The sequence below is a fragment of the Macaca fascicularis genome, chromosome 9 (genome assembly GCF_037993035.2).
Source record: "Macaca fascicularis isolate 582-1 chromosome 9, T2T-MFA8v1.1".
Classification (NCBI taxonomy): domain Eukaryota; kingdom Metazoa; phylum Chordata; class Mammalia; order Primates; family Cercopithecidae; genus Macaca; species Macaca fascicularis.
The window spans coordinates 84,885,374-84,906,357 of record NC_088383.1 but is presented as its reverse complement, the minus strand read 5'-3'; the positions used below and the strand labels follow the sequence as shown (position 1 = coordinate 84,906,357).

Here is a 20,984-nt window from a genome sequence, read left to right as displayed (position 1 = left end):
TCCCTAAGATGAATGCAGGCCTGATTGACAGCTTGACTGAAACATCATGAAAGACCCTGAGAAAGTACCACATAGCTAGACTGCGCTCAGATCCCTGACCCACAGAATTGTGTATTTCTAAATATTTGCTGTTTTAAGCGCCCAGGCTTGGGGTAATTTGTTACATAGCAATAGGTAACAATACATTTCCCATTCATAACAGCAGCTGAAATCTCTCTCTTTTGCCCCATATTTCAATCATCCCCAAAAGGCTTACTTTTCTCTTTTTTTTTTTTCGTTTTCTCCTCCCCTGTGTCTGGCTGCTCCTTGCACAACCCACTCTAGCCTCCTGTTATTGCTCTTCAATTTCAGAAAAGTCCCCTTGGATTTCTGGTTTAAAAAAAAAAACAGTTCTCCTCCATGAATGGCTTGTCTCCCAAACCATTGTACATAATAGGTGCTTAATAAATATCTGTTCATAGTATAAGGAAACTTCAAATTCTTTTGACTTGCGCAAACAAAATTTATTCATTTGAAAAATATTTTCTTAACAATTGAGACTGAAGTTATGGAGAGAGGTGCTTCAGTGTTTGAAGCTAAGCCTTTTGTGAGCAAGACTCAATACTGATAACTCTAAAACCTTATCTAGTACCTGAGCCAGACAGACATTGGACTCTATGTACTCTTTGGCTTCTTCAGCTTCTGGAACAGGAAGAAGCATACATTTTAATTTCACATGATCAAAGCTGCTGTACAGTTAAAGCCCAGCAAGTACTTTCCTCTCAGGAACAATTCTGGGTTCAAGATCATTTTCTTCTAAATGCATTTTACAGGTCAGTGTCTGTGGCCACCTGATTATCAAGGTATTTATCGAACAAATGCAGTATGCCGACCAGCATTCTAAGTACTCTGGAGACTTTCTGTCAGTCAGTAAGTTCCTGTACAAATATTACTTTTACTGCTATCGTGTGACACTGGCTAGAAAAACAAACACAGTTTCAAAATGCTAAGAGCCTAGCAAGAGAAACAGACATTAATTTAGTAAACCCACAGGCATATAATCACAAACCAAGTACTGTAAAGGAAAAATAGAGGTTACTCTAAAGAGATATATTAGAGGGCTTCTTATAATCAGTGGATCAAGGAAGGCTCCTCTGAGTTTATTATCTTTGTGAAGAGGTCTGGGCATAACCTGTTAACCAGGAAAATGTGTAGGGCAAAGGGAAGTGGAGTTAGTTGAGCATTTACTGTATTCTAGGCACTAAGCACTTTAAATATCACACACACATAATCTTCACAACAACCATAGAGGGTGAACACCTCTTCAACCATATTTTAAAAACATGAAATCTATGACTAATCTCCACAAGCCTAACTGCTGTCCCAAGCTTCCTCTGCAAAGACTTTGAGTTAATCCTTAAAAGTATCAAAGACAACCTTGAATGAAAAAGACTGTTTAGATCATTTTTCAGTTAAGCAGCATGTGATATCAATTACCTACAGAAGTTTCAACAGTTAAAACCCAAACAAAATAGAACTTAGTTTAAATTACTGCCTTCCAAACATGCACTCTAAAAGAATAAAGGATGATATAAATAATCGTGTAATGAAGTTATTTTCAATTATTCTTTTACAACCCTCTCCATTTCTTTATACTTTCTACCCAAGAACCCCATGATGCTCTTTTTATATAATAAATACTGCTAACCAAATATATATGTTTCAGTTTATGTGCAGTTTATGAAAACCAACACTGTACCGTGTATTAAATTACAGCCAAAATTGAGAAAAGAGAAGGGAACGCAGTTCATTATTCTTTGTTAAATAATGAATGTTTTTGAAATAATATGATCATTAAATGCAAATGAGCATAACTGATATAAATGTAAATTTTTCAAAACTTGAAATGTTCCTTAAGATAAACTCTTTGGCTGAATTCTGAATATTTAATTGTTCCGCTTTCACAAAATGAATGCAGTCACCTATTCAACATAATTAGTTATCTAGGGAAAAACAATTATAATTGAACATAGCTGCTTCCCAAATGCATTTTAAATAACATAAACAGTCCTATGTTAAATATTTGGCCTACTGCTTGGACATCTTGTATTTGCCTCTCCAGACCCCTTTTTCTACCCTACCACGTGCCTCAGAATGCTAATGTTATGGAAACCATCCAGAGGCTCCTTTGCTTCCTGGGCTTCTACCTGTGCCAGCAGGGTGCCTGGGTGGGAGCAAGCGCAAGGCTGAGGTGGTTTCATTCCCAGCTCCCTCCGCATTGAATCACTACATGTTGGGTGCATCCTTCACAGGTTATAGTTTCTGTCCTGTCTATGCAGCTCTTCTCCCTGCGTTCTGGAAACTGTTCCTTCCTCTTTCCCAATCACCCGAGGGATAACAGAGGTAGGGTGCTGTGCCATCCCCGTTACTTTCCCTCAAACCAGCCTGCACCTTTGTATAAAGTCCTTTTATTAAACCCTCCTCAATGATCCATTTTCAGTGCACTATTTTCTCTTAGAACTCTAACTCTATAGTAATTGATACCAGGAATGGCCTCAGGAAACTGATCCTCAAATGAGATTCTGAATTGGGTTGTTCACATATGTGTGTGGTGTCCCGAAAGCTTACTGGGCAAGAGTAGGTGTAGGGAGAAATTGGGATGCAACACTGAGGAACATGACTGAGCATTGACTCTAAGGATATCCAACAGAAGATAATCAAATAGCAAGTTGAGCAGGCGAATGTGTTGATGTGGGTGCACTCAGGATTTGTTACTTGAGAATGTGGTTCCAGCACCCAGGAGTGACATTAAGAGTCTGCTAGGCTGCTAGGCTTGCCATACAGTCAATTAGGTTGTGGTGGCAGAACTTCCCTGGCAGGATGCAAAGAAAAGAAAGGATTTTGATAGTGCAGGGAGATGAAATAATGTACTATCCATTTAGCCATTTTCTACTTATCATCCCTGTGAATGTCCAGAGGATGCACTCCTCTTATCCAGGCATTCGGGAATCCCTTGTTGGGGAGCTTTCCATCATCACTGACCACCCCAGTAGTGGCTATTCTCAGTAGGCTGACTTCTAATCAGAGGCGTGAGATGCTTTGAACTATGTTTGGGATGAAGAGCTTGCTAAAGTGAACAGTCCACACACACCATTCTAATGACAAGCTTATAGGTTTTTAATCACTAAATGAATCTTCAGTATTAGTGAGAAAAACGTGTAGTAATGGAACTTTTTTAAAAGAAATCTCCTGAAAATATACACTGCTCACTAATGCTTGCATGAATGTACTCTGTATAATTGACACAAAAAAGTGTGGAGAGTTATTTCAAGTTTTGCACAAGGTAAAAACAGAAGCTGATACATGAGCTTAGTTGAAAGGTAAGCATCCCCCCGCAAGTACTTGGATTACCATTAACTATTTTCTTAATCTCTATGAAGCTCGATTCTTCATCTACAAAATAAGGGAACTAATATCCGTCTCCCATTGTTGTGGGGATAAACAAGACAGGGCAAAGTAAGTTTGCCTTGGGCATTCCTCTCTCATTGGCATTTACAATCTATTACTACATCCTATACTGGAGCCTTGAGGTCAGGCTCCACAACTGCTTATTTCACAGAAGCATACCAGATCCTAACTAGTGAGGGTGACTGAATGAATTCATGAATGTGTTATTGTGAGGATGCAATGCAAGTGGTTACTTTAAGGTGTACCTTTCTTTCCTTCCCTCTATTGGTGTTTACATTTCACCTCTTCATTTGTTGCCTTTATAGTCAGGGACAATTTATTTAACTGCAGGTTTGCAGTAGGTTTCTCCTCATTAAAATTGAGATGACATCTCTCCCTTGTCCATTGGTGCTGCTATAACAAAAATGTAAACTGGATGGCTCATAAGCAACAAGAATTGATTTCTTACAGTTCTAGAGACTGGTAAATCCAAGATAAGGCACCAGCAGATTTCTAGTGTCTAGAGAAGACTTGCTCTCTGCTTTTGGCCTCTTTCATAAAGGCATTAATACTTTATGAGGGTGGAGGCATTGTGACCTAATTGCTTCCCAAAGGCCACCCCTCTTAACACCGTATATTGGGGACTAAGTTTCAACATATCAATGTTGGGGAGATGGTAACATTCAGACCATAGCAACCTATTACCCTCGTAGCAATGCTGTGAAATAAATTAGATAACAGTCTAAATACCTACAAAATAGGGAGTACTCCATACATTTTATTTTCCTTTCTTTTGTCCAATTTGTATTTCAAGGACTCAACACATTACAGACACTGAAATAAATGTTGTCCATTATGGACCACGCATAAACTTCTAATTTGGAAAGTTTATACACTGTACATTTCTTAAAAAAAAAAAAAACTCCCAAATATCAGATTACTGCCCATGGGATTGCAAAATATTTTTATGCCTTTTATGGTTAAAATGCTCTAAGAATTTGGAAGAAGTCCTACTTCTGAAAGTTATTTCAATAAATCCAAAATGAATAGATGTGGAAAATATTTAACATTCAACGGTTAATTTTGAGTAAGAGACATGTAGTTGATTTTATCCCTTTTATTTCTACAAACCATAAGAAGAAACAGTTTGGACAGGTTCCTCAAAAGAGTCTCCCCAAATCCTTTTTAATGGGATATATCAACTCAAGTGTCACCCAAAGATTATTCCTAACAAATGTACATATTGTTTGACTTTGCTTGGAATAAACAAAAAGCTTAAAATTAGATTATTGCTTAGAAACAGAGCCATTAAATTAAAATAAGGCCAGACATTTGGAACTAAGTCAGTTTAAGAGAGTCACCTTTCATTAAATTATGGCTACCATGTTTGGATTGTTTTATTAGCTTTATGCCACAACCATAAAAACTCAGTTAAAATTTCACAGTAAGTGCCTAGTCCCTTCACACAAATTCACAAAATCAGTGCCTCTAAACAAATTCATTTTTCATACTAAAAGAAATGCCAATAACCACTAAATCACTAAAACTAAAAGGCAAAAAAGTGGAAAATTTTTTTAACATCATTTAAATCACTATTGGCCTGACTTACTTTTCCCCTTAAAAAAAAAAATGTATATATGTAGACAACAACTTAATGCTGTTTCCTCTCATTTCTCTCATTTTTCATAGGGTTCCAGCACTCTATCACTATTTGAAATGTAACTAATTTAAACTTATTTAGCAAAAGAAGCTTTATTTATAGCCTTTTTTGTGCTGAGCAGCTTTTCAAAAAACACATTTTTCAGATTAATGGAAATGCTTGTGGTAACATTAGCTTTACTTGCCATTCCAAAACTATAAAATGAATTAAGAGGGGGAAAAACTTGAATTAAAGCATGAGTGACTTCATAAAAATAAACACTTTACATAATTTGTAAATTTAAATGTTTGTTACCTCAAAATGTAGACAGAATGATTTACAAACATAATGCTTTTATTTGCCAAAAATAAGAAGAAATTTGCCTGATTACTGATTACAATTATTTTAAATGATTTTTCCAGTGAGTTTGTTGTGTGTATATCACTGATGGAAACTTTTTATTCTGTGTCACAAATTCTCATTTCCACATACAGTTTTGTGACTGGAGACTTGACATGCTGAATTAATGGTGTGTGTGTGTGTGTGTGTGTGTGTGTGTGTGTGTGTGTGTGTGTGTGGAGAGACATAAATATAGAGATAATGACAGAGACATCATTGTAATAGCTTCTTTAGGGAGCCCTTAGAGTTAACTGGAGAAACCCTAACTTTCATTGAACACAGTTTGAATTCTAAAGTAGTTGTGATGCTATTTATATTCTCCGAATATACTGTAAACACAAAATATTCCACTTTTTAAAATAGTGGAAATATATTAACAATAAAGCATAAAATTTACAAATAATTTTATCTTTCAAATATGAAAAATGCTTCATCCAAAAACTAATGATGCTGGTCCACCTGGTTTCAGCTCTGATGGACTACCTTGCAAGAAATTATGCTCTAATCAAGAACACATAAAAAAGTGGATACTTTTTTAAAAGTAAGTTTGAAGGCATTGGAGATTTTCCAAGGTAGTCAGGATTTAAGAGGCCACAATCCTAGAGAGAAGTGAAGATTTTTGAAGTGAACCCAATATTTGTGTTGCTCTTCCTCTAGGGGAATTTGTTGAGTTTTAGGAAGTACAAGACAAGAAGTTGAGAAGCAAGCAGAGGACAGTCCTTAAGAAGCAGAGAAGCCAATAGAACTTTTGACAGTTTTCTAAGACTAGAAAACAAAACTCTGAATATAAGCATGTCAAGGTGGCCAGGATCAAGAGGACAAGATTACAGGAAGAAGAGGGGGTACACAGAAGTGAACCTGGTACTCTGTGATAGCTTTTCACTCCAGGCATTTGCTGATTCTTAAGCCATGGTGGGAAATTGACCCAAATGTATACTATAAACCCCAAAACAATCACCAAAAACAAACAAAAACTTATAGCTAAAAAGCAAGCAGAAGGGATAAAATGAAACACAAAAATACTCAATGCAAAAGAAGGCAAAAAAAGAGAACAAAGGAGTTATGGGACAAATAGAAACAAATAGTGAAGATGGTAGATTTAAACCGAACTAAATCAGTTATCACACTAAAAAGAAATGTATGCCTAACCATATAAATTATCACATTAAACATAACACCCCTTGTGAAAAGAAAAAAGCAAAGATGATCAGATTGCCAACTATATGACCCACTATATAATCCCTACAAGAATAAGGACATAAACAGTTTACAAGTGAGGAAATTATGGAAAATATGTATACCATGTTAACAGCAATCATAAAAAGCAGGAGTGGTTTCATAAGTATCAGACTCAATAGATGTCAAAGCAAAGAATATGACCAGTGAGAAAGAAGGTCACTTCCTAATGAAAAAGGCATCAAATCATCAAGAGGACATAACAATCGTAAATGTTTATATACTTAACAGAGATTGAAAATATATGAAGCAAAAGTCAATAGACCTGCAAGGAAAATAGACACATTTACTCTTATAATGGTAAATGTCAACACCCTCTTTTAACGATTAATAAAGACAAAGTTAGTAAAAATATAGACAACTTGAACAAGACTATCAAATAATTTGACATTATTGACATTTATATAAGGAAAACAACAGAAAACACATTCATTTTAAGTGCACAAAAAATATTTACAAGTTAGTTCATATTCTAGACTATAAAACAAGTCTAAATTAATTTCAAAAGATTCAAATCGTACAAAGTATGCTTTCTGATCAAAATTGAGTTTCAGAAGTCAGTAACAGAAAATCCCAAATATGTACAGACTAAATACACAGTTCTCCATAACCCATGGATAAAAGAAGAAATAAAAAAGGAATTTAAAAAGCATTTTGAATGGGTTGAAAATGAAAACACAAAATATCAAAGCTAAAACAGCATTTTGAGGGAAATTTATAGCACTAAACAGTCTTAAATCTTTAACTTCAACTTGCACCTTAAGAAGCTAACAAAGAAGAGAGGTTTAAACACAAATTAAGCTGAAGAAAAGAAGTAACAAATAACAGAAAAAAAATAAAAAACAAAATAAAAATAGAGCTTTTTATTTTAAAATCAACTAAATTAATAAATATCAAGACCAAGCAGGAAAAGAGAGAGAAGACAAAATTACCAAAATCAGGATTGAGAGTGGTGACATTATTAAAATTTCTACAAATATAAAAAGAATAAGAAGGTATTATTATTGTCAAAAACTGTGAAGAGTCAGATTTTACCTATTTTACAGGTTAGCCTGTCTCTGTCTTGTGGATACTGGCAGAAGATTCAAGACTCCTTAGTCAGAGAGAGTTAGAGAAATAAAACTCAATATTCTCAAATTGAGCTGAAAGAAAGGATAAGAAAGTAAATAAAAAGAGCAGAAATTAAAGAAAAAGAAAGTATATACAATGAGGAAAATAAAGCTATGAGGTGATTCTTTAGAAAGGCTAATGAAATTAATAATCCTCTAGTAAGACTTTAAGAATAAAAAAAGAAAGATGAAAATACAATGTCAGTAATAAATTGAGGCGTCTCTAAAGATCACATAAAATAAAGATAAGATAATATGAATAACATTGTGTCTAAATTTTCATACTACATAAAAATGATAAAATTTGAAAACTTCTCTATCAAATAAATGGAATTAAATTATAATATCTAAAAATACTACCTTTTTATTTTTTAATTTTTTATTATACGTTAAGTTCTAGGGTACATGTGCACAACGTACAGGTTTGATACATAGATAGACACATGCCATGTTGGTTTGCTGCACCCATCAACTCATCATTTACATTAGGTGTTTCTCCTAATGCTATCTCTCTCCCAGCCCCCTATGCCCTGACAGGTCTAGGTGTGTGATGTTCCCTGCACTGTATCCAAGTGGTTTCATTGTTCAGTTCCCACCTATAAGTGAGAACATGCAGTGTTTGGTTTTCTGCCCTTGTGACAGTTTGCTGAGAATGATGGTTTCCAGCTTCATCCTTGTCCCTGCAAAGGACATGAACTCATCATTTTTATGGCTGCATAGTATTCCATGGTTTATATATGCCACATTTTCTTAATTCAGTCTATCATTGATGGACATTTGGGTTGGTTCCAAGTCTTTGCTATTGTGAATAGTGCTGCAATAAACATACGCGTGTGTGTGTCTTTACAGTAGCATGATTTACAATCCTTTGGTTATATACCCAGTAATGGGATTGCTGGGTCAAATGGTACTTCTGGTTCTAGATCCTTGAGGGATCACCACACTGTCTTCCACAATGGTTGAACTAATTTACACTCCCACCAACAGTGTAAAAGCATTCCTATTTCTCCACACCCTCTCCAGCATCTGTTGTTTCCTGACTTTTTAATGATCTCCATTCTAACTGCCATGAGATGGTATCTCATTGTGGTTTTGATTTGCATTTCTCTAGTGACCAGTGATGATGAGCTTCTTTTCATATGTTTCTTTGCTGCATAACTATCTTCTTTTGAGAAGTGTCTGTTCATGTCCTTCACCCACTTTTTGATGGGGTTGTTTGTTTTTTTTCTTGTAAATTTGTTTGAGTTCTTTGCAGATTCTGGATATTAGCCCTTTGTGAGATGGGTAGATTGCAAAAATTTTCTCCCATTCTGTAGGTTGCCTGTTCACTCTGATGGTAGTTTCGTTTGCCTTGCAGAAGCACTTTAGTTTAATTAGATCCCATTTGACTATTTTGGCTTTTGTTGCCATTGCTTTTGGTGTTTTAGTCATGAAGTCCTTGCCCATTCCTATGTCCTGAATGGTATTGTCTAGGTTTTTTTCTAGGATTTTTATGGTTTTATATCTAACATTTAAGTCTTTAATCCATCTTGAATTAATTTTTGTATAAGGTGTAAGGAAGGGATTTAGTTTCAGCTTTCTACATATGGCTAGCCAGTTTTCCCAGCACCATTTATTAAATAGGGAATCCTTTCCCCATTTCTTGCTTTTGTCAGGTTTGTCAAAGATCAGATTGTTGTAGATGTGTGGTGTTATTTCTGAGGCCTCTGTTCTGTTCCATTGGTCTATATATCTGTTTTGGTACCAGGACCATGCTCTTTTGGTTACTGTAGCCTTGTAGTATAGTTTGAAGTCAGGTAGCATAATGTCTCCAGCTTTATTCTTTTTGCTTAGGATTGCCTTGGCAATGCGGACTCTTCTTTGGTTCCATATGAACTTTAAAGTAGTTTTTTCCAATTCTGTGGAGAAAGTAATTGGTAGCTTGATGGGGATGGCATTGAATCTATAAATTGCCTTGGGCAGTATGGCCATTTTCACGATATTGATTCTTCCTATCCATGAGCATGGAATGTTCTTCCATTTGTTTGTGTTCTCTTTTATTTTGTCAAGCAGTGTTTAGTCGCTCTCCTGGAAGAGGTCCCTCACATCCCTTGTAAGTTGGATTTCTAGGTATTTTATTCTCTTTGTAGCAATTGTGAATGGGAGTTCACTCATTATTTGGCTCTCTGTTTGTCTGTTATTCGTCCACAAGAATGCTTGTCATTGATTTTTGCACATTGATTTTGTATCCTGAGACTTTGCTGAAGTTGCTTATCAGCTTAGGTAGATTTTGGGCTGAGATGATAGGGTTTTCTAAATATACAATCATGTCATCTGCAAATGGGGACAATTTGACTTCCTCTTTTCCTAATTGAATACCCTTTATTTCTTTCTCCTGCCTGATAGCCCTGGCCAGAACTTCCAACACTACGTTGAATAAGAGTGGTGAGAGAGGGCATCCTTGTCTTGTGCTGGTTTTCCAAGGGAATGCTTCCAGTTTTGCCCATTCAGTATGATATTGGCTGTGGGTTTGTCATAAATAGCTCTTATTATTTTGAGATACATTCCATCAATACCTAGTTTATTGAGAGTTTTTAGCATGAAGGGCTGTTGAATTTTGTTGAATGCCTTTTCTGCATCTATTGAGATAATCATGTGGTTTTTGTCATTGGTTCTGTTTATGTGATGGATTATGTTTATTGATTTGTGTATGCTGAACCAGCCTTGCATCCCAGGGATGAAGCCAACCTGATCATGGTGGATAAGCTGTTTGATGTGCTGCTGGATTTGGTTTGCCAGTATTTTATTGAGGATTTTTGCATCAATGTTCATCAGGGATATTGGTCTAAAATTCTCTCTTTTGGTTGTGTCTCTGCCAGGCTTTGGTATTAGGATGTTGCTGGCCTCATAAAATGAATTAGGGAGGACTCCCTCCTTTTCTATTGATTGGAATAGTTTCAGGAGGAATAGTACTAGCTCCTCTTTGTACCTCTGGTAGAATTTGGCTGTGAATCTGTCTTGTCCTGGACTTTTTTTGGTTGGTAGGCTATTAATTATTACCTCAATTTCAGAGCCTGCTATTGGTCTATTCAGGGATTCAACTTCTTCCTGGTTTAGTCTTGGGAGGCTGTATGTGTCCAGGAATTTATCCATTTCTTGTAGCTTTTCTAGTTTATTTGCATAGAGGTGTTTATAGTATTCTCTGATGGTAGTTTGTATTTCTGTAGGATTGGTGGTGATATCCCCATTATCATTTTTTATTGCGCCTATTTGATTCTTCTCTCTTTTCTTCTTTATTAGTCTTGTGAGGGGTCTATCAATTTTGTTGATCTTTTCATAAAACAGCTCCTGGATTCATTGATTTTTTTGAAGGGTTTTTTTTGTGTGTGTGTCTCTATCTCTTTCAGTTCTGCTCTGATCTTAGTTATTTCTTGCCTTCTGCTAGATTTTGAATTTGTTTGTCCTTGCTTCTCTAGTTCTTTTCATTGTGATGTTAGGGTATTGATTTTAGATCTTTCCTGCTTTCTTTTATGGGCATTTAGTGCTATAAATTTCCCTCTACACACTGCTTTAAATGTGTCCTAGAGATTCTAGTACATTGTGTCTTTGTTCTCATTGGTTTCAAAGAACATCTTTATTTCTGCCTTCATTTTGTTACTTACCCAGTAGTCATTCAGGAGCGGGTGGTTCAGTTTCCATGTAGTTGTGCACTTTTGAATGAGTTTCTTAATCCTAAGTTCTAATTTGATTGCACTGTGGTCTGAGAGACAGTTTGTTGTGATTTCTGTTCTTTTACATTTGCTGAGGAATGCTTTACTTCCAATTATGTGGTCAATTTTAGAATAAATGTGATGTGGTGCTGAGAAGAATGTATACTCTGTTGATTTGGGGTGGAGAGTTCTGTAGATATCTATTAGGTCTGCTTGGTGCAGAGCTGAGTTCAAGTCCTGGATATCCTTGTTAACCTTCTGTCTCATTGATTTGTCTAATGTTGACAATGGGGTGTTAAAGTCTCCCATTATTATTGTGTGGGAGTCTGTGTCTCTTTGTAGGTCTCTAAGGACTTGCTTTATGAATCTGGGTGCTCCTGTATTGGGTGCATATATATTTAGGATAGTTAGCTCTTCTTGTTGAATTGATCCCTTTACCATTATGTAATGGTCTTCTTTGTCTCTTTTAATCTTTGTTGGTTTACAATCTGTTTTATCAGAGATTAGGCTTGCAACCCTGCTTTTTTTTTTTTTTTTTCTTCCCATTTGCTTGGTAGATCTTCCTCCATCCCTTTACTTTTAGCCTATATGCATCTTTGCACGTGAGATGGGTCTCCTGAATACAGCACACTGATGGGTTTTGACTCTTTATCCAATTTGCCAGTCTGGGTCTTTTAATTGGGGCATTTAGCCCATTTACATTTAAGGTTAATATTGTTATGTGTGAATTTGATCCTGTCATTGTGATGTTAGCTGGTTATTTTGCCCATTAATTGATGCAGTGTCTTCATAGCATTGATGGTCTTTACAATTTGGCATGTGTTTGCAGTGGCTGGTACTGGTTGTTTCTTTCCATGTTTAGTGCTTCCTTCAGGAGCTCTTGTAAGGCAGGCCTGGTGGTGACAAAATCTCTTAGCATTTGCTTGTCTGTAAAGGATTTTATTTCTCCTTCACTTATGAAACTTAGCTTGGCTGGATATGAAATTCTGAGTTGAAAATTTTTTTCTTTAAGAATATTGAATATTGGCCCCCACCCTCTTCTGGCTTGTAGGGTTTCTGCCAAGAGATCCGCTGTTAGTCTGACGGACTTCCCTTTGTGGGTAACTCGACCTTTCTCTCTGGCTGCCCTTAACATTTTTCCTTCATTTCAACCTTGGCAAATCTCACAATTATGTGTCTTGGGGTTGCTCTTCTTGAGGAATATCTTTGTGCTGTTCTCTGTGTTTCCTGAATTTGAATGTTGGCCTCCCTTGCTAGTTTAGGGAAGTTCTCCTAGATAATATCCTAAAGAGTGTTTTCTACCTTGGTTTCTTGGGGTTGCTCTTCTTGAGGAGTATCTTTGTGGAATTAAAATAAATGGAATTAAATTATAATATTTAAAAACATTTTCCACAAGCAAACTTCCCAGTCTAAGTTGCTTCATATTTAAGATGATATAAAATTATATGAAGTTTTCCTATAAATTTTTAATATTTAATATTTTTTTCTATATTTCCTATAATGCCATAACATGACAAGGACATTCATTGTAAGAAAGGAAAATTACTGACATATCTTCCTTATGAATACACAAATTACATTTTAGTATATCCTAAAAGTGAAAGTTGCAACAGGGAGGAAGCAGAAGCTGCCAGTCCTCTTGGAAGTCAGGCCCAGAACTGGCACAGTGTCCCTTCAGTCTTGTTGCTTTGGTTGAAGCAGTCACAGAGTCAGCTAGGGCGCAAGGGGAGCAGAAATAAACCCCACCTTTCAATGGGGGGAGTGACAGGGAATTAGCAGGCACCCACAATTCATCACATCTTCCCACCTCTCTCAAATTTATGCTTGTCCAAAACCAGCTCTATCACCAAAGTTCATTTCAAATCCTCTCTCGTATGAATTATTAACCCCTAAACTGAAAATAGCTCTTCCATTTTCCCCTGTGAACTCTCATTTTTATCTCTACCTTTCTTGGGGCACTTTTAACTTCCAATCTTGAATTATTTATATGAGTCTTATCTCCTCTACATTTTAAATAACATTTATTTCTAGTTACTGAAATAAGAAACTCATATTGTAGCAAATTGTCAAGGTTCATTTCTGAATAATACCTCTCTCAAACTGCTTTGCAAATATGAGATGCTTGATAAACATTTAATAAGTGAAGATTGTAATAAAATCCAAACTTTCTAATAGGTCAATACTAGGTATGTCTGAGATTGTTTGGCTTGTAACTTTCTTCTGTATACTAATCATATATTTTTAAATACAGATAGGTAAAGTGAAGCTGAATAATAGTTGTGTGTATTTTACCTGACTTACGTTGGGGAGAATAAAAGAAAAAGAAAATAGTGTAACGGCGAACACTTACTGAATTCTTAACTATGTGTCAGGCACGTTTCTAAAGACTTCATCCTCCTAACATCCTGCAAAGTTTCGAAGAAAAGGAAAAAATTACCAAGGAATGCAAAACAAAGGAAACAAAAGATGCAGAAAAAAAATATCCTATAGACCTGAAGAGCTCCAAAACATCTGAAATTCTGACATAAGTTGGCTACATGGTGAGGGAAGCTGGCTTCTAAGAACACACACAGGAAAGAACTTTGGAATAAAGGGCACTTTTCCTATGACTTAATCTATTCTTTCCATATTTAATGGAGTACTATTTTATGAATTCTTATTTTTGAAAATAAATACATCAATTTTCTGGCGATTGGAACTTTGAGGTCTTCAAATTACCTTCACTTTTAATATAATGTTAACATCTTTAACTGCCAGGAAAAGAAAAGCCTAATAATGACTTAGTTTTTAAAACTGGTGCTGTACCTGGAGATCCACAACTACAATGAGACAAAATTAAAAAAATTTCTGATACTTTTATTTAACAACCAAAAGGTATTGCCTGTTCAGTACTATGCTTTATAATGGTGGAAAAATGGAAAAGGAGTATAATATGGTACCCGACATCAGAGAATTATGCAATCTATTTGAAAAGATAGAATTAAATATTTAGGAAATTAACAGGAAAGCTTTAGTTTAAAAAACAAGATAGAGGTCAGGAAAGGGAGGAATCACTTTGGAATATAACAGCAAAATAAATTTTTGTTGGAAGCATTGGGAATTGAGGTGGGCTTTCAGAGAAGGGCAGAATTTAGAAAGGTTAGCAAAGAATATTCCAGATTTGAGAAGGTGAAAATTAGTAACTGCACAAGCAAGGGCATAGAGGCAAGAATGATTGTAATGTTTTAACCCAATAGCAGGGAAGAGATGACTCATCTTGAGCAGGGTTATGTATTTAAGATTATTGGAAAATAGAATCTAATGGGTAAGGTAGATTATGACAAGCTCTGAATGGATGCTGATCAGTGTGGTTCAGGCTGAGTACAGTAAAAACAACCTGAGGCCATTTTCATCCCTGACTGTGAGAGTATTTAATGTACTAACGGGACCTTTACTGAGTTTTAACATAGGAAAGTTCCTCCCAAAGCGTAGTTGGAATGAAATCTTCCTACTTGTTTTCCATAAAATCAGTATGATTTTCCATAAAGAGATTATTATTTTTGACACGAAGCAAAGGTCAGAGTTTGGGTGTGTATTCGTGTCCATGAACATTATGATGTGTGTAGGTGTTTTAATTTCCAAAGTCAGGGTCAGGAGGCAGATTAGGGCTATGGTGTCATGACAACCAATCAAGCTGTTTGTTTCAGTCCAAAAAGTAGTCAATTCACTGGAAAATGCTCAATCAACTAAGTGTAAATTAAAATAGTTATGAATTGTTTGTAAAAAGCAACCACAGTTTGTTTTAAAAAGGTATGAATAATTTTGCATATGCATAATTTTCCATAAAGATATTATTCTTTAAACATACAGCAAAGGTCAGAATTTGGGTGTGTTTATATGCATGTGTGTTTGTGTTTTAATTTCCTAAGTAGGGGTTAGGAGGCAGATTAGGACTGCAAGGGGCCAAGCCAACCAATCAAGTTGTCATTTTGGTCTTTGTCCTTGTCTACAAAGTAGACAGTTCACTGGAAAAAGTTCAAGCAATTAAGTTTAAAATAAAATATTTACCAATTCATTATGAAAAGTCGCCTTAAGTTTATCTAATGAAAGGTATTAATGTATCTATTATTTTACCATATCTAACAGCTTATCACTCTATTATATAAATAAGTATGATTAAACTGAGGGGACATATTTCTCACAAGAAGGTGTTCATTTCTACCCAATACCTATATCTTCTAGGTGCTTAGAAATTGATTTCCAATTCATAATAAAAAATCCAGTAAAATTGTCAAATGAAAAGCTTTCATCAATTACTTTTTATTTTATAAACATGCTTTGAAAACACTTTGTTAATTTTACAGAAAGTCATTAGGCTGCATAAATCACTTTTTGGGTACATTTACTAATGGAATAAAATAATTCCAATATATCATTTGCTTCTGAATGCCTCAGAGTTTCAGGAAGGTATTAATAAGGCCCTGCTTCCTGTATCTGAAAACAAACATTTAGTTTGATTATTGCTTTCTTGAGTCTTAGAAAAACAAATTATGAAAGTTATAATGGACTTCTTGGAAAGGTAATGACATAAGGGCATGGTTACAAAACTGCTTTGTTTGATTTCCAACTTAAACTAAGAAAGGCTAGGCCTACTTTATAAACTCCAAAGAGCAATTATTAGGTAAATATTAGTTAGACAATATTGAGAGTAGACACTGATATGCTAGTTTAACTTAACCTCTCCAGTTTATGAACACAATATAGTTACAGGTTACACATGATTTAAAAAAAATCTAGATACCCCCACACCCTCCACACACACACATTTTTTTGCTTAGCTTTGAAAAACACAGAAAATACTCAGCATAGGGTCTACACTTGCACTGCTGATGAGCAAGATGAGAAATGACTTTTCAAAACAGCATCTTGTTATGTTTGACCTGTTCTTTTAATTAAGAGTGGTGTCATCGGGCCAGGCGCAGTGGCTCATGCCTGTAAACCCACCACTTTGGGAGGCCAAGGCGGGTGGATCACCTGAGGTCAGGAGTTCGAGACCAGCCTGGCCAACATGGTAAAACCCTGTCTCTACTAAAAACACAAAAAATTAGCTGGGTGTAGTGGCGGGTGCCTGTAATCCCAGCTACTCTGGAGATTGAAGCAGGAGAATCACTTGAACCGAGGAGTCAGAGGTTTCAATGAGCCGAGATCGCACCGCTGCCCTCCAGCCTGGGCGACAGAGTGAGACTCCATCTCAAAAGAAAAAATAGACAAAGAAGAAAGCAAAGAAAATCACACAAAAACTGTGAGGGAATAGACATAGAAACAAGGATTGCCAGAGAGCCATTCAACATGCATCGGACTGCTGTCTCTGAAGGAAACAGTAGAACGAATGGAATAAGAAATCATTCAAAGACATCATTGAAATAACATTTCGGCAAAGAAGAAACACACAGGATCTGAAGAACAAAAGGAGCCACTGTTCTAAAAGAAAAAGATAAATGACACACTCTGAGATGTCGTCTTACAATTGAACCTCAGTGATTTTTTTAAGCATGCAAGCAATAAAAATGCGTCACCAACAAAGGAAGAGGTAAAAAATAAAAAATAAAAATAAAAAAACACTGACTTACAAATTCATGTTAGCAGCTTTACATGCAAAAAAAACTGTGGAACAATATCAACAGGATTTTCAAAGAAAAGAGATTCGAATTACAAACTTAGTCAAATTGGCATTTAAATGTCCAGATGATAGGAAATGATCTCAAATTTACAAAGTCCGAGGAAGTATATCTCCCACATATCCAGCTAGCATTTCTAAAAATATCTACTTGTCACAATCTAGCCAATATACAGATTAATCCAAATAAAAACGACAGGAATGGGAAAGTCACAGGATGAGAAATGGCAGGTGATTATTAAATTCGGTTGAACATAAAATTAAGGCCAAACAACTAATTAGTGTAAAACAGTATAATGTTTCTAATTCTTGAAAGAAACACTACATCATATGGTCGGGGGGGAGGTGGTAATGAGGACAAAACCTTCAGAGAATACCACGTATCTACCAGGATTCTGGGCATGAAACAGCATCTTCAAAAAGACTTAAAGAACGGTCTCTTTATATAGTAGTGAACCTCCATGGGCTGGTAGGCACCCATGTACAAGCAGTAGTAGGAAAGCATAATATTTCTGTTAGATTGTATTGCTGGTCACCCACCTCTGCCTTTTTTTTTTTTTTTTTTTTTTTTTTTTTTTTTTGAGACGGAGTCTCGCTCTGTCACCCAGGCTGGAGTGCAATGGTGTCTCAGCCTCCTGAGTAGCTGGGACTACAGGTGCCCGCCACCACACCCGGCTAATTTTTTGTATTTTTAGTAGAGGTGGGGTTTCACCATGTTAGCCAGGATGGTCTCGATCTCCTGACCTCATGATCCGCCCGCCTCTGCCTCCCAAAGTGCTGGGATTGCCGGCGTGAGCCACCACGCCCGGCCCCACCTCTGCTTTTTCTGGGGAAGGCTTATACTTCCCTGCCCCACTTAAAGTTAGATTTGCCTATTTACCTGAATAAAATGTGAGCTGAAATGTCATGAAACAGATGGGAAGAAGCTTCTGAAGCTTGTTTGTGCTTCTCCATCACGTGAATCCCTAGCTAGACATCAGGAAGAAGCACCACAACCAACCTGTGATGGATATGTACCACAAACAATAGTTGTAAGTCATTGATATTTGGGAGTAATTTTGTAGCAGCAAATCTAACCTTTCCTCAGCCTGAAGAGGAAAGGGAAGGGCAATGCATAATAGAGTCTAATAAGGGATGGAATCGTGGAAGAGGAGCCACAAAAGAGGAACTGAAGTCACAGAGTACAGCATAGGCCACAGCCATGATGAAGCAGTCGGATGTGGGGCAACAATACCCTGACTTCTCTTTCCTCCCACCATTTTACTTGCTGCTTGTGGCTCCCTTTCACCAAATCCAGCTGGAAGCAGAAGACTGACGAGTGATGCACTCCATAGAATTCAGTGTCACAAGCCAGGTTTCCCATTATCCAGTGCTGCGACAGATTTTGCGTGCAAAATCTTTATTAGGAATCAACACCTGTGAAGAGAAGGGGGAAGAAGCAGGATCGGACAGAGAAAGATGTTGAACGTGTAATTATGCAGACAATGAACTAGAAAACCTTAGCCAGTCCACTGGGGAGCTCTGACCTAAGAATTATCTATAAAAATCTTCCACAGAGGGTCAAAATGCTCAGCCATGTGCCCATCATGACAGCCCTGAAAAAGGCTGATGGCCAAAGATATTTGTTGTCAATTGGATGAGTCACTTTGTATACTTGTTTGTTTAGTTCTTCTGTGGTGAATGGTCTCTGGTGGGCATTAACATGTGACACATACATACACACAAACCATATGTATATTTCCTCTTTTTACCTTTGGAGAAAACATTATTTTAAGCAGCCATCACAAATTTTTAAATGTAATATTTTGTCCACAAAATAAACCTCAATAAATTCCTATATTAGAAATAGTAGATAATGAACTGTCTGACAATGATGCTTTAATGTTAGGAATGCAAAACAAATGTATAAAGAAACAATACAACAGCTGTTGCAAATTTTTAAATTTACTGGAACAACTCTTAGCCAAAAAGGAAATCTAAATGAAAATTGCTAGAAAAATAACAATCTACAAATTAATTGCCAAACCTATGACACATAACCAGAGCTGTACTCAGGCCCCTAAAATTGTTTTAGTGTGAAACAGTACAAAAATTAATAAAGCATTTACTCAAGAGTTTATTAAAAAAACATTAACAGCAATGAAATCAGAAGAAAGTCATTAATGATCAAAGCGGAAATAAATGAACTTTTTAAAGAAAAGTGGTAGAACTCATAAATTCAAGAATTGCTTCTTCTAAAAAAAAAAAACTAGGTAAAATACTAGCTAGTTTAAATTTTAAAAAGAAAATTAAAGGATAAACACCAATACAAAAAATACATAAATTAGAAAGCAGCAATGGCCATAGATCACCACAAAGAAATGTGGTTGAAAGAGAAGTAAAAATTATCAAAATAGACACTAGATTGTATTGAAAGCCTTCATCAACCAATACCTATGGGAGAAAAACTGAAAACAAAGAAGTCTTCAAAGGGGAATTTTTAAACCTTCAAATAATTGATAATTGACACGTATTTAACAAGGCTAGAGAAAGTAGAAAACCTGCTCACATTTTTTATAAATGAAAAATAATGATTCAAATCCTGTCAAAAGTACTCTAAAAGGGCAAATTACAAACAATTCACTTCTGAATATTGGTACAAATGACCTAATTAAAATGTTGGCAAGTAGAATTCGGCAACACTTTAAAAGAATAACACATCATGATCAAGTGGAGTTATTGCAGGACGGCAAGGATGGCTCCTTGACATAAGTCACCACTTGGTGGACAAGAAGAAAAAACTTTATAATTTTGATATCTTCTTGATAAACACTAAAAAACACTTGATACAATTTAATATTCTCACACATTACTGATAGGGGCTTTTACTAAAATACGAATATAAGGATATTTAATATTTTTATAGTATACAGTCCCCAAATCAAAAGTGAAAATATGAAATACTAGAAGCAATCCCATTAAAAATGATGCTAAGACAAGGTCCTACATTATTTAACATTTACATGACTGGCTTTTACTAGTCAATGTAATAAGAGATGGAAATAGGCAGGGTATTCATGTGCTCAGATTGCCGTAGCCAAGCACCACAGGCTAGGTGATGGAAACAATAGAAATTTGTTTTCTCACAGTTCTGGAGTCTGGAAGCCCAAGACCAGGGGCCATCATGCTTAGCTTTTGGTGAGGGGTCTCTTTTTGGTTTGCAGATGGCCACCTTCTCACTGTGTCCTCTCAGGGCAAAGAGGAAGAGCCAGCTCTCCAGTGTCTCTTTTAATAAGGACACTAACTCTGTCAGATCAGGACCCCACCCTTAGGACCTCATTTAACCTTGATTACTTCCTTATGCTAAATGCAGTAACATTGGAGGTTAAGGTTTCAACATATAAATTGAGGCTGGAGGGAACACAACTGATCATGGCAAAAAAAGTATTACTACTGGAAAGAAGGTAAAATTGTGATGACCTTTAAACTGTATAACTATTTATCTGAAAAAGCCCAGAGAATCAATTGAAAATTCTGAGGAAAAAAAAAAAGTAGCATTCAGTATGCTGGCTTTAAAAACCAAAACACAAAAGTCAGTAGCATTTTTATGTTTAAGCAATATAATTAGAAAATATAGCAGAGTAAAAAGTCCATTCACAAAAGTAAGAAAAGTTTTAGATAGCTATGAAAATCCCAAAAGAATGACCCAAATGATCAAACTATAAACTTTCCTGAAAAAACTAAAGGAAGACCTTAACAGAAGAAGCATACGTTCTTCATCGATAGAAATACTCAATATTATACAAATTCAAGCCCTTTCTTAATGTTTAAATCCAATGCGATGCCAATCA

At 35.9% G+C, this 20,984-nt stretch overlaps 1 protein-coding gene and 1 long non-coding RNA gene across 4 annotated transcripts in view; one reads left to right on the top strand and one right to left on the bottom strand.

Moving 5' to 3' along the window:
* The window catches only part of LOC102119175 (uncharacterized), a 149,629-nt gene that overhangs the window by 20,689 nt on the left and 107,956 nt on the right, over positions 1 to 20,984 (bottom strand). The window lies entirely within an intron of this gene.
* CABCOCO1 (ciliary associated calcium binding coiled-coil 1) overlaps positions 1 to 20,984 on the top strand; it is a 105,102-nt gene that overhangs the window by 42,175 nt on the left and 41,943 nt on the right. The window contains exon 6 of one of the 3 annotated variants that reach the window (XM_045361141.3): positions 13,871 to 19,469. The exons of the other annotated variants lie outside the window; for them this stretch is intronic. Coding sequence (XP_045217076.1) covers positions 13,871 to 13,882 — 12 coding nt within the window. The 3' untranslated portion in view covers positions 13,883 to 19,469. Of the gene's footprint in view, positions 1 to 13,870; positions 19,470 to 20,984 lie in introns of those variants that run through there. 3 annotated transcript variants of the gene reach the window in all.